Here is a 13,077-nt window from a genome sequence, read left to right on the forward strand (position 1 = left end):
TATGTAGTGCTGTGCTGTCCCTCTTGTCGTGATGTGTATTTTGACCTATATTCTTATTTCATTCATTTTTTATTTTTAATCCCAGCCCCGGACCCCGCAGGAGGCCTTTTGCCTTTTGGTAGGCCGTCATTGTAAATAAGAATTTGTTCTTAACTTACTTGCCTAGTTGAAATAAAGGTTAAATAAAACTATTCAATAAAAGGCTCTTCGCCCATATGTGTCAATAGCGTCACATAGGCTGATACAGTGGTTAGAAACCCTCGCACACACACCAATCATATATTTTTTACCGTCAATGCAATCCCTAGTTAAAGCTTGCCGGGGCCAGTAAACAAAGAGGGGAGGGTCGCCATGTGCGGCACGGCTGTTGGAGAAAGGAAATGTGAGCTGGGAGGAGAAAGCGGCCGCCAGGGGGTAGCAGAGTGCTGGTTACAACTGATAGGGGTCTGTGCGGTAGTCTACAACAACCGCACAAAATACACCTAAAGACAGCTCTCAACAACATTCCGTCTGTACGATCGAAAATGGCAAGTACATTTCTTAATAATAATCTGAATTAATTTGTTAACATCCAACTGAGTAGACCTTCTAGGTTATGAGATGATATCCCGTAAATTAATCGAACGGAAGACCTTCTATGAACGAAGAAGATGCATCTACATTCAGGTCATCGTTAGCCCTCCTAGGAAACATTCTTTTAAGGTAGAAATATGGAAATAAAACAGAAGAGTTCGTATCTAATATTGGGTTAATCTATATTTTCACTGACCTGTTTTAACGATTTTTTTGTATGGTATTAGGCTTGTTACATTACATTTCTATCCTTCTTGTTTTAATACCTGCATGCTGGATGATTGGGTTTCTATCACCAAAAACGTAATATATCCTTTAAATATAACCTGGGTGGTTCGAGCCCTGAATGCTGATTTTCTGACAGCCGTGGTATATCAGACCATATACCAGTGCTATGACAAAACATTTATTTTTACTGTTCTAATTACGTTGGTAACCAGTTTATAATAAAACAATAAGGCACCTCGGGTTTGTGGTACTCCACGTTAAGAACAGCCTTTAGCCGTGGTATATTGGCCGTTTACCACAACCTCTCTGGCCTTATTGCTTAAATATAAAACCCTCTGAATATTAACAGGTAGTCTAGTGGTTAGGGCGTTGGGCCAGTAACCGAAAGGTTGCTAGATTGAATCCCTGACCTGACAAGGTAAACATCTGTCATTCTGCCCCTGAACAAAGCCACTGTTCCTAGGCTGTCAATGTCAATAAGAATTTGTTCTTAACTGACTTGCCTGGTTAAGTAAAGGTTAAAAAATGTAAAATAACACAAAACTAGGTGCATATACAATGTTCCAAAGGTACTAGTAAATTACTTGTTCAGCAAATTAATGAGGAAGTTTGTCATTCCTCTTCAAATGCTAACATAGGCCAACTCAGCTATGATAATGCACATACAAAGACAGACAACAGAATCAGTGCAATAATAAAATCATGTTTTATAGAGTCTTCTGTCCTCATATTCATGGATGAGGGTGAAACAGTAAAACGGTAATATCACATTCAGTATCAGTAAGGAGGGGATGTGAGCCCCAGACCCTCAGACAGGCTGGTACTTCTCTACCCGCTCCAGCAGAGTCTCTGAGTAGCCGGGGGAGTAGTATCTACAGCAGGAGAACATAACAAAGGTTCACTTGGGGCTGAGAGAATGTCTGCTAGTAGAAACACACTAGATTCAACTGATGTTATAGCCAGTAAATTAGTCAATTACATGGCGCGTGTGTGTGTGTGTGTGTGTGTGTGTGTGTGTGTGTGTACCTGACTATCTCCTCAGGGTAACAGCTGTTGATAGTGTTGATGTACTCCTGCAGGGCAGATCCAGGATCAGCCTTAATCTCCTGAACCTTCTTCAAGCCTCCACTGGTCACAAACAGACGACGAGCCTTGCTGTCATGGGGCAGCACCTGGAGAGGGGGAGGGGAGAGGGTGGTGGTGGTGGGTGGGTGGGTGGGGGTGGGGGGGGGGGTATAGGGATTACAAAGCATTGGACTTTCTGGACTGTCTGAATCAAACCTTCGGGTTAGGTTTCCCGAACAGAGATCTAGCCTAATCTTGGATTTAATTGCACTTTTAAAATGAACCAATGAAAATATAATTTCCCAAACATGGTTCAAAATAGTCAGAGACTGGATTTACACAGTCTGATTTTTAGAACTAAAACATTATTAGGCAGTGTGGGGCCCGTGTGGGCCCATTCTGCAATACCTAGTAGTGTGAAGAGGCTTATGTAAATAAAAGTTGATAAACACGCCCCCACCTTGCTGAACTGGCAGACGACGTGTTTGAGGATGTTGCTGGGAGCTTTGTAGAGCAGGGGCTCCAGAGCAGGCAGGTAGTTGCACTTTGGTAGGATGCTCTTAAGAGCCTTCTTAGCCTGGGTGGAGGGGGGGTAAGGACTCAGGATGATACAGGATACGCTATGGTCCGTTTATTGTTTGTTGGTCTTATGACCCTCAGAAATGTTCAGTGTAGAGCTTCAGTAGCACCCTGTGTCTACTACACAAGCTTCTGGTAACCTGTGACAACATTGACCTATGACCCTACCTTGACCTGCAGGTCCTCGGAGCTGTCTGTGTCCATGTAGAGAGCCAGCAGGCTGGGCAGGACGTTAGCCGTGGCAACGGCCCTGGCGTGCTCCGGGGTGTGGCGGCCGATCTGGCCAAACGCCCACGCTGTTGCTGCCTTGATATGTTCCTCTGGCTCCTCAGACAGACAGATGGCCAGCTGGGGCACCCCCTACAGGGCCGGAGGAGCAACAACAAGCAGGGAGGACAGGAGAGAGGTTATGAAGGAGAGAGAGGGAGGAAGAGAGAGCACAGAGCTTGCAGGCGATGCACAGTGCACACACCAGGATTGGGGTCATATCTGAATTGAGTTGTGAATTGGCCACACACCAGGATTGGGGTCATATCTGAATTGAGTTGTGAATTGGCCACACACCAGGATTGGGGTCATATCTGAATTGAGTTGTGAATTGGCCACACACCACCGGAAGCAATTCAAATGGCTTATTTATTCTGCACATCACAATAGTAATGTTTATTTTGACATCATGTATGATCACAACTACCATGTAGCCTGAGGTTGAAACATTTAGTTTTTAAAGCTAGTTCTCCTAAAACGATTTAAAATAATTACAGGGGTCTTTAAATATGCTAAGATCATGTTGTGGGTTGTCTATAATAATTCATCATTCCCATAATTTATAAACATCATCATATTTTTTTCTTCTACCCAGAATGCATTAGATCAAACACTGCAGTATGGAAAGGAACAATCTAACAAGATTCCCTAAAACACGCAACTTCGATACAGCTATGCCTGGATGTGCCTTTTTCATAGCAGGTTAGGAGAATTAACGTAGCAGGTTAGTAGAATTAGGTTAAGGTTAGGAAAAGAGTTAAGGTTAGCAAAAATGCTCTCCTAACCTGCTACAAAAAGTAACTTCCAGTCGTAGCTGTATCGAAGTGGCGTGTTTTTAGGGAGTCCCCAATCTAACATGACAAAGATAAACACTGTTTGACGTCTTTGAGTTATAATCAAACTAATATTTGAAACTATATATATGTATTCTTTGCGTTAATGAGTGGCATATCCTTTCGATAAAATATTTGTCAAATTGAAAAGACTTTCATGTTTCACATCTCAGTTGAATTGCTTTGAATTGATTTTATTAAATTATACATTTTTTTCAAGTCAAATTCGATTCAATTTCTGCTTTCTGTGGGGTGTGGCCAATTCAAATTAAATTCAAATTCATTGTTTCAATTGAATTAATTTCTGAAATTCTGAATTGGCCCCAACCCTGGCACACACATACCTTAGAGACGATGACGGCCATGGCAAGGTTTTCAGAGTGAGCAGCCACGTATCCAAGCATCATGATCCCTGGCAACAGCACGTTACCATGGCTATCACCCAGGTAGTCAATCACCGCCGCCACACCACCCGTGTTCACGATCATCTGAGACAGCTGTACACATACACACACATTCGGGCGAGGGTAGGAGCACATGTGAGAATATGGTGGTGTGTTAGGGAGTTTGGTACCCCTAGTGTGTGTTTGGTGTCAATGAGTGTGTGTTCTGATGTCTGGTGTGTGTAGTGTCTGTGTACCTCTGATGTTTGGTGTGTGTGGGTGTACCTCAGGTGTGTGTTTGGTGATCTCTCTCATCAGCGTGGTGACGTTCTTCCTGACATACTCGTCAGGGTCTCGGAGGCAGGCCAGGACAGCAGGGAAGATCTCTGCCTCCACCACCATCTCAGCCAGGTCCACTGAGTGCTTACTGATCTGACTCAGCGCAGAGAACACCTGCCTCTGAATGGAAGGAGAGAGGGGGAGGGGGGAGAGAAGAGAGAAAAAGACAGGGGAGAAGGAGAGGAAGTGAAGAAAGGGATGGAGGAAAGAACAAAAGTGGCATACAGGATTTAAGAGTGGACTGTAATGTATATTCTAACCTCATCTATGTCTGTTTACATTGACAACATAATGACTGTGTCAACCTGTCAGACTTAAGGAAGCCTTATTTTGTCTCAGCGTTCCTGCCGCCTCACCTTCAGCTTGGCGTCGGGGTTGAGAATCATCTGGGCCAGGTGTGCGATGGCGCCGGTGTCGACCACAGTCTGAGCCAGCTCAGGGGAGTGCTTGGTGATGTCGCTGAGGGCCGAGGCAGCGATGCGTTTCAGGGCCACCTCTGGTTCCTGTATACACAGCACCAGCAGAGGAACGGCCCCCGCATCCACTACCTCCTGAGACAGGTCTACATACAGAGAAGAGAGGGGTGTTAGTGTGTGTGTGTGTGTGGTGTGTGTGTGTCCGTACGCGAGTTACTTGTGTGTATGTGTGTGTCAGGATTTTCTAATCGTTTCGTTCTGAACAGAACCAAAATAAAGTTCTATATTGGGTCGAACCCGAAAAAAGTATTGGTTTATATTGTTCCTTTCTGTTCCTTTTTTAACCTGTAAAATAATTTAATAAAATGTTTAGCTCACTCAATGACTTCACCAATCAGTGCAGATAGAGCAGGTAAGCTAGTTGTTTACATGCGCGATGGAAAGACGAGTGTAGCCTATGGCGCAAGATGCGACTGACATTTTGTGGGTGGGGAGAGAGCAGGAGAGGGTTGAGGAGGAGGCTTGAAGTGCTGGACATCTTGTTATGACATGCATTATCTGAATTAGGTCCACAGAATTATACCTATGGAGGAGCGGCTTCTATGAAGGAACCTTGAATGTCCTTTGAGCTAGCTACAGTAGCTAACAAGCTTGAGCTAGCTAGATAACAAGCCTGTTTGCAGAGCGGACCCAGAATTAACAACACGTCTTACCTTTTTGTAGTTAATAAATCCAACATTAAATGTGATAACAAAGCCTATAGTATATTAACTGGCAATGAAAAGTTCATCAATTTTTCTCTAGCGAATCAAAATCTCTCTCCTGATCTTCAGAATCACGATTGTAACGTCAGTACAGTAGCCTATGGTAACGTCAGTACAATAGCCTATGGTAACATTAGTACAGTAGCCTATGGTAACATTAGTACAGTAGCCTATGGTAACATTAGTACAGTAGCCTATGGTAACGTCAGTACATTAGCCTATGGTAACATTAGTACAGTAGCCTATGGTAACATTAGTACAGTAGCCTATGGTAACGTCAGTACAGTAGCCTATGGTAACATCAGTACAGAAGTCTATGGTAACATCAGTACAGTAGCCTATGGTAACGTCAGTACAGTAGCCTATGGTAACATCAGTACAGAAGTCTATGGTAACATTAGTACAGTAGCCTATGGTAACGTCAGTACAGTAGCCTATGGTAACATCAGTACAGTAGCCTATGGTAACATCAGTACAGAAGTCTATGGTAACATCAGTACAGTAGCCTATGGTAACATCAGTACAGTAGCCTATGGTAACGTCAGTACAGTGACATATGCTTTGAAGGGGGGAGGGGCTACAGTAGCTTGTGGTTTGAAGGGGGAGGGGCAGGTCGCCTAAACATGCACACACACTGGTAAAGATGTTCAGCTGGCAGGCAGACACTGGAAAACGTTTCTGAGTGACAGAGTGAAGGCTTTGCATCAGTGCTTTGTTGCATTGTTTTTGAGGGACTAGAGAAAAAGGCCTAGAACTTAAAAGAATGTTATTAACTGATTCCCATGCCTTTAAACTAATGGTTTTGTTCTGGAACAGTATGGATCACTTTCATTCTCAGTTCCATTTCTGTTCCTTGAAAAATGTTGTTATTTTCCATTTCTTGGTTCTGTTCCCTGAATCGGTTCCAACCCCTGGTCTGTGTATACTATGTCCTTACTTGCATTGTGGCGTGCAATGTACCCCAGAGCCCAGGCGGCAGCCTCCTTGACGTCAGGGTCAAACTCCTCCAGAGAGATGACCAGAGCGTCCAGCGCCCCACAGTCCACCACGGCCTGGGCCAAAGCAGGGCTGTGCTTGGCCACTGCACGCAGGACAAATGCTGCTGCCTTCTTATAGAACCGCTACACACACACAGATTGAAGGAGAAAACATTTAATACATACACACACACACAGATAGAAGGAGAAAACATTTAATACACATTTAGCAGATGGAATGAGAAAAATGTAATACACACACACGCAGATGGAGGAGAAAACATTTAATATACACACACACGCAGATGGAGGGAGAAAACATTTCATACACATTTAGCAGATAGAAGGAGAAAACATTTAATACACACACACGCAGATGGAAGGAGAAAACATTTCATACACAAACACGCAGACAGAAGGAGAAAACATTTAATACACACACACGCAGATGGAAGGAGAAAACATTTAATACACATTTAGCAGATGGAAGGAGAAAACATTTAATGCACATTTAGCAGATGGAAGGAGAAAACATTTAATACACATTTAGCAGATGGAAGGAGAAAACATTTAATACACATTTAGCAGATGGAAGGAGAAAACATTTAATGCACATTTAGCAGATGGAAGGAGAAAACATTTAATACACATTTAGCAGATGGAAGGAGAAAACATTTAATGCACATTTAGCAGATGGAAGGAGAAAATATTTAATACACATTTAGCAGATGGAAGGAGAAAACATTTAATGCACATTTAGCAGATGGAAGGAGAAAACATTTAATACACATTTAGCAGATGGAAGGAGAAAACATTTAATACACATTTAGCAGATGGAAGGAAGAAACATTTAATTCACATTTAGCAGATGCTCTTTAAAGCTGCAAAATGTAACTTTTTGGGTGAACTGACTAAATCCACATAGAAATGTGAGTTGTACATTTGTCACGCATTGAAAGCAGGTCTAAGAAGCGATAGAGCTTCTCTATGTGCACTATTTCTATGCTTCTTGTTCTTAGAGATGCACTATGGAGAAATCACTGTGGCATTTCCTGGTTGCTAAAATTCAAATAGTTCACCTAATTTCAGAATATGTGACAAAATTAGCAAGTATAGTGTTGAGAATCATTGTACCATCTAAACCGCATTGAAACATATTTTCCATAACCGAAAATATTGTATTTTCAGCTGTTTGAAGCTGAAACCAAAAGTAAAAGATGCAAAAACTAAACATAAGAACTGGATGCATAGAAATAGGGCACATAGAACCGATCTACTACTTCTTAGACTTTCTTTCAATAACAATGACAGATCTATAACTCATATTTCTATGTGAATTTGGTCGGGACGGCCGAAAAGTTACAGATTGCAGCTTTAAATTCTGCTTTCACACTCCAGCTTCAAACAGCTGAAAATACAATACTTTGGGTTATTGAAAATATATTTCTCAGCGAGTTTATATGGTACAATGATTCTCTGTACACATTGCTTGTTTTGTCACATAAACTGAAATTAGGCGAACTATTGGAATTTTAGCAATCAGAAAATGGCGGAGCGATTTCAACATATTGAATCTTTAAGCGAGAGTTTACATTCAGAGCATTAACTATGCATGCAGACCCCTGTGAGAAGGCAGATTGAGAGAGAGAGGCCCTGATGTGGTGTGAAGGGTGCTTTAGCCTTTGGAGTGGCCCCCTGCCCAGGGTACAATGCCAACACACTCTCAGGGTCAGGGACACCATTCAGCAGGGTGAATGAGGGAGTGTATGTTGGTGTATACACACACACACACACACACACACACACACACACACACACACAGACACACACAGACATACGTTCTGCTCGGCCAGAGAGTAGACGAGCTGTGGGAGGATGTCTCCCTTGACGACGGTTGGTGTACACACACTCACACTCACAGACACACACAGACATACGTTCTGCTCGGCCAGGGAGTAGATGAGTTGTGGGAGGATGTCTCCCTTGACGACGGTTGGTGTACACACACACACACTCACAGACACACACAGACATACGTTCTGCTCGGCCAGGGAGTAGATGAGTTGTGGGAGGATGTCTCCCTTGACGACGGCCTCTGCCAGATCTTCATTGTAGCTGGCCAGTCTTCCCAGAGCCAGAGCAGCTGTCTGCTGGATGGTAGGAACCACATCTAGCAGTAAAGGCCTCAGCAGGGACATCACACCTAGAGGGGGGACGTGTAGGAAAGGAATTCTGTCTTGTTATAAGTTATCGATAGAACTGTGATCAGCACATAAATGAAAGTCAGCTAAAATAGAATATTGGTTTGAAAAAAGACATATATACAGAAATGGCGACCCAAGTCCCAATTTACCAGCATTTTGTAAAGTTTCAATGTTTTGCGGTCTTGTCGCAAGCTCAGCAATAGTCTGCACAAACTGTGTCCTTGATTTCTGATACTGCTCAAACACTAAAAGGCAAAAATTAACGATCCATTAGTATTAAAAAATGTAAACTGTTCTTTAACTACGTTTTGCAGGCACTATCTTTACTCTTGAGATTCATTCAAAACAGCTTTGAAAACAGTCTTGAAATATTGCAACTACAAATGATCGTACCTTGTAAAACCTGTCGTTGACTCATGATTACAAATTTAATTGAAAAAAATAAACTCCACTTTTCTTATGAATATGTAACTGCAACAACTATGTTAGTTTTGTTTAAAACAGCAGCTGAAAACAGTACCGTGCAGCATCTGCCTCGCTCTTACAGCCTCAAGTTCTGGTTAGCGTGTAACCGTTGCCGTAGCGACAAACCGGAAGCATTAACAGGGCTTTCTCATCGCTCGTGCTGCTCAAAAATGAGTTAGCCGTATGGTTAAGGTTAGGGTTAATGATAGAGTTAGGTTTAAAATCACATTTTTAAGAAGAGAAATTGTTGAAATGGGAGAGGTTTATGACTTCGTGGGTATAGAACAATGACTCTACAGATGCTAGTGATGACAGTTCTGGTGTCGCTCCCGCAAAAATATATTGCCAAGTGAGACAAGAAGACTTCTTTCATTCTATATGTTGAAAGATGCAACATAGTGATAGCTCACATGCGGTCACACTTTTATGCAGATAAAAAAGCTAATCACAGCATAATTAGAACGATACTTTGAAGATTCGAATGGTTACACTGAGACGTTTGTAACCATGTTGCCACCGTGGTGGGATAGCATATCAGGTCTTAGAGCAACATTGTGGCCCTGATTTCTGCATTGAACAAATAAGCCTGCATGGCTGTACATTTACGCAGTCATAGATAGATTGACTATAAAAGAAAAGAAAAATACACGTAGCCTTATAGGCCTATATGATGACAGAAAGAAGCTATGCGGCAACCTACATCAAACATAAGCCTATTAGACCTAGCTACAATTGTAAAATATGTTATGCTGAAATTAAGCGTTATGCTAATGGTAATGAACTTAATGGATAATAGATAAGATAAGGGGAACACTAAAGCACATTGATGGTGTGCGAAGCCTCCATTATTTCAGACCTGTCAGACCAATGTGCACACCTCCAAAGTTTCTCACATATTATTAGACAAATGAATGAAGACAATGTTCTATACTCTCGGCTACAAGAGAAACCATACATTAGAAACGTGTTCAAATTGATTTTATTCTACTAGGAATGAAAAATATTTGATATATGTAGGCCATATTGAATTGTTTTAATTAAAAACAACAGATGAAAAAGCAAAGTCGTTTCATGACGAAATATTTCAGCAGAATGTAAAAATTAACAATATTAGGCTAATACATGGGCCTAATTTATGTCCACTTGGGAAATTCACAATGAATTAAATTAAATTACTGTACATTTATTTTGAGTAAATCAGTAAATCCAAATATTGATCAGAGAAGGAATGAGTTGGGAAAGAGTTTCTAGAAAATTAGACCCGCAATCAATCAATTCATTCATAAAAAAAACAAAAAACGACAAAAGCAGCAGGCAATCCCAAAATATCTTGTGATTGTGCACTCAAACCCTTCTATGCAATCTTCACAGACACTTTTAAAATTGCACAGATAAATTGTGTTTACATGGAATGCATTGATGCTAATTAGATGTAACTAACTCGTAGCAATTTAGGCCATTTCAAAGTAGGGTCTGTATCTAATTATTTGACAAAGTAGGCAATTGTATCTGCAGTTACCATAGCTATATGCCTATAGCTGAGTCATTAGGCCTAGACTTACAACAACATATATTACATTCAGTAGCTCAATATGTAGGCCTGTAGATTTATAAAATAGGTTTATATATTTAAGCATATTGCAAACATCGTATAAAAGGCTATATTACATCGAAATATTTGTCCGATTTAAATGGAATGATATTTGATGGAAGACGCTGGTTGAAGGGAAGTATAATTATAAGTATAATTTACCTCAGGATAACATATCTGAGGCCAAATAACATTATCTTTTTTTCGTTGTGGATGACCAAGAGAAAAATTATGAAAGGTGCTTAAAGTGGCTGTGCTGTCAAAAACTGGATTTTTCCTTCACACTTTGAGGTTGGAATAATACTGTGAAATTGTGAAAATGCTGATACCCTTTTAGTGTAAGAGCTTTTTGAAATGACCGCCTGACATTTCAGCTCGTTTTGCATGGGTGGAGTTTTGGCCTGCGTTATAAGTTATTGTACAATGGGTGGGTCTAGTCCTGAACGCTGATTGGTTAAAACCGCATTCCAGCCGGTGCCTATTCCACAAGTTTCCACCGGCTAAAGTAATAAAGTTGAAATGCCTATTTATTCTGTTCTGTGTAATCCACTGTCTCATCATTCCAGACAGACTATTTATCAACTTGATCTCCACTGTAAAAAGCATCTAGACATCATCTCCCATTTCTTTTAGACTAGCAATTGGTTTTCAATAGCAGAGATTTGTATAAAACTTGCTGTCTGGCGCTCTGACATTTGCAACATTGTTTCAATATTGAAATTCGATCTCCAGCTGTTCCATAGTAATGAAGGTGTCGGGATCGGGAGTCGGGAGGAGACAGACAAGCAGGCAGCTTTTCTCAGCCAGTCGAAATCATGAATCAGCATAATCTGTATGGATATATACAGACTAGCTCCTCTGAACAACAGTGTCCTGACGAGAGAGCACATTTTCTCAGCCAGTCGAAACCATGAATCATCATAATTGTTATGGACATGTCAACAGAAAACAGATAAAACGAAACAAAATGCAGCTAGCTTGTCGTCTTTGCTGCTTCAGTTTGAAGTGATTGTGTTAGCTGTGTTGTTGGCCAGTGTTCTGACGAGAGAGCACATTTTCTATACCAGGTGAAGTCGGGCATCATTAGCTCATTCTTATGAATGTATCCAAAAAAATGTCACTAGAGAACAGTTTAAACAAATTCAAATGAGGCTACTTTGCTGTTATTCTGGCTGCACTGCTTGATGTGACTGTAAATTAGCCGTAGTTGGCTAGCTAGCCAGCAAGGGAAAATAAAGTTGACAGCCAGTATGGCAATAGAACATTTAGGTTGAACGACTGGGTTGTGTCCATAGATACAGAACAAAAAGCCTGAACGACTGGGTCGTGTCTCTGGCAACTGAACCAACAGAACGAACGACCAGCCGGCTTGGATAGAAATAGTATGAATAAATGAATCTGAATAAAGTTTTTATTGAAAATATGTCAGTCATTATTTGAGCATGTTGTATAAAAGTGATAATGCCCTCGAAGCCGGTGGAGGATATATTGACCTTGTCTCGGGTCTAACAACACCTGTGCAGATATATCATTCAAACGCCGGCTCCTCGTCATTATCACTTAAATAGACCAACAAAGATAGACTCAAACATCTCTGCCAATAACAGCTAGTTTTCAGGTTACATATCCCTTTCACGAGGCTCCTCCAATGAAGTCCCTCACTCACACCACCCATACAGTCCTAGGAAATGTTTGGCTTGAGATATTGCTTTTTTGCTTAGAAGCAATTGTTGTTTCTTTTTGGCCTATTTAATGTAAAACAATCACAGTAATGTACTTATTGTTACCCAGAAATGATTTGATAATGATGTAAAAACAGCTGCATTGTACCTTTAAAAAATGTCAATGTCCATGTTATCTGTCACCACAACCAAGATGACTATTCAAATGTAATGTACATTTCATAAAACCAACGGTCTTGAATAAAAACATATCCTAACACATCACCACCATGTCACATTTTAAAGGCTAAAGCGACAAACTCACCAGAAACCTTGGCCCCTCCAGTGAAGGGTTGTTGGGTGCACCCTGTATCATTAATGCCCTCCACTTGCCTGTCACCTACTGTATGGGCTAGATAAAACAACTCACCAGTCGCCAAATGCAGGCTACACAAAATAAACACCTGCACACACCCAAAAGTTGTCTATCGCTCGAATTGTAAGATTAAGTCACATCATGGCATCTGCGAGTCAACATGAGGCACATCAACGCCCCCAAACCTAATGCCATGCATGGCCTTCAGCTCACCACTGAATAAACTGTGGACAGACCCCTGAATATCCCCGAGCTCAGTAACAATATGAGATAAATGTATCTGGGCATATAAAACTTAACGACTCGCATTTATTAATACTATAAACCAATCAAAAAAGTGATTGAATAGGACAGTC

At 41.2% G+C, this 13,077-nt stretch overlaps 1 protein-coding gene across 1 annotated transcript; it reads right to left on the minus strand.

The window, feature by feature from the left end:
- Positions 1–1,484: 1,484 nt before the first annotated feature.
- On the minus strand, positions 1,485–9,168 carry LOC115116307 (sperm-associated antigen 6-like). The gene is made up of 11 exons (XM_065019117.1): positions 9,022–9,168; positions 8,778–8,873; positions 8,461–8,627; positions 6,385–6,568; positions 4,624–4,829; positions 4,214–4,387; positions 3,890–4,042; positions 2,614–2,805; positions 2,327–2,443; positions 1,828–1,973; positions 1,485–1,673 (listed from the first exon to the last, which is right to left on the minus strand). The coding sequence occupies exons 1-11, from the start codon at positions 9,044–9,046 to the stop codon at positions 1,610–1,612; spliced, it is 1,524 nt and encodes a 507-aa protein (XP_064875189.1). The 5' UTR covers positions 9,047–9,168; the 3' UTR covers positions 1,485–1,609.
- Between the last annotated feature and the right edge of the window lie 3,909 nt (positions 9,169–13,077).

Source organism: Oncorhynchus nerka, linkage group LG6, assembly GCF_034236695.1.
Source record: "Oncorhynchus nerka isolate Pitt River linkage group LG6, Oner_Uvic_2.0, whole genome shotgun sequence".
Lineage (NCBI taxonomy): Eukaryota > Metazoa > Chordata > Actinopteri > Salmoniformes > Salmonidae > Oncorhynchus > Oncorhynchus nerka.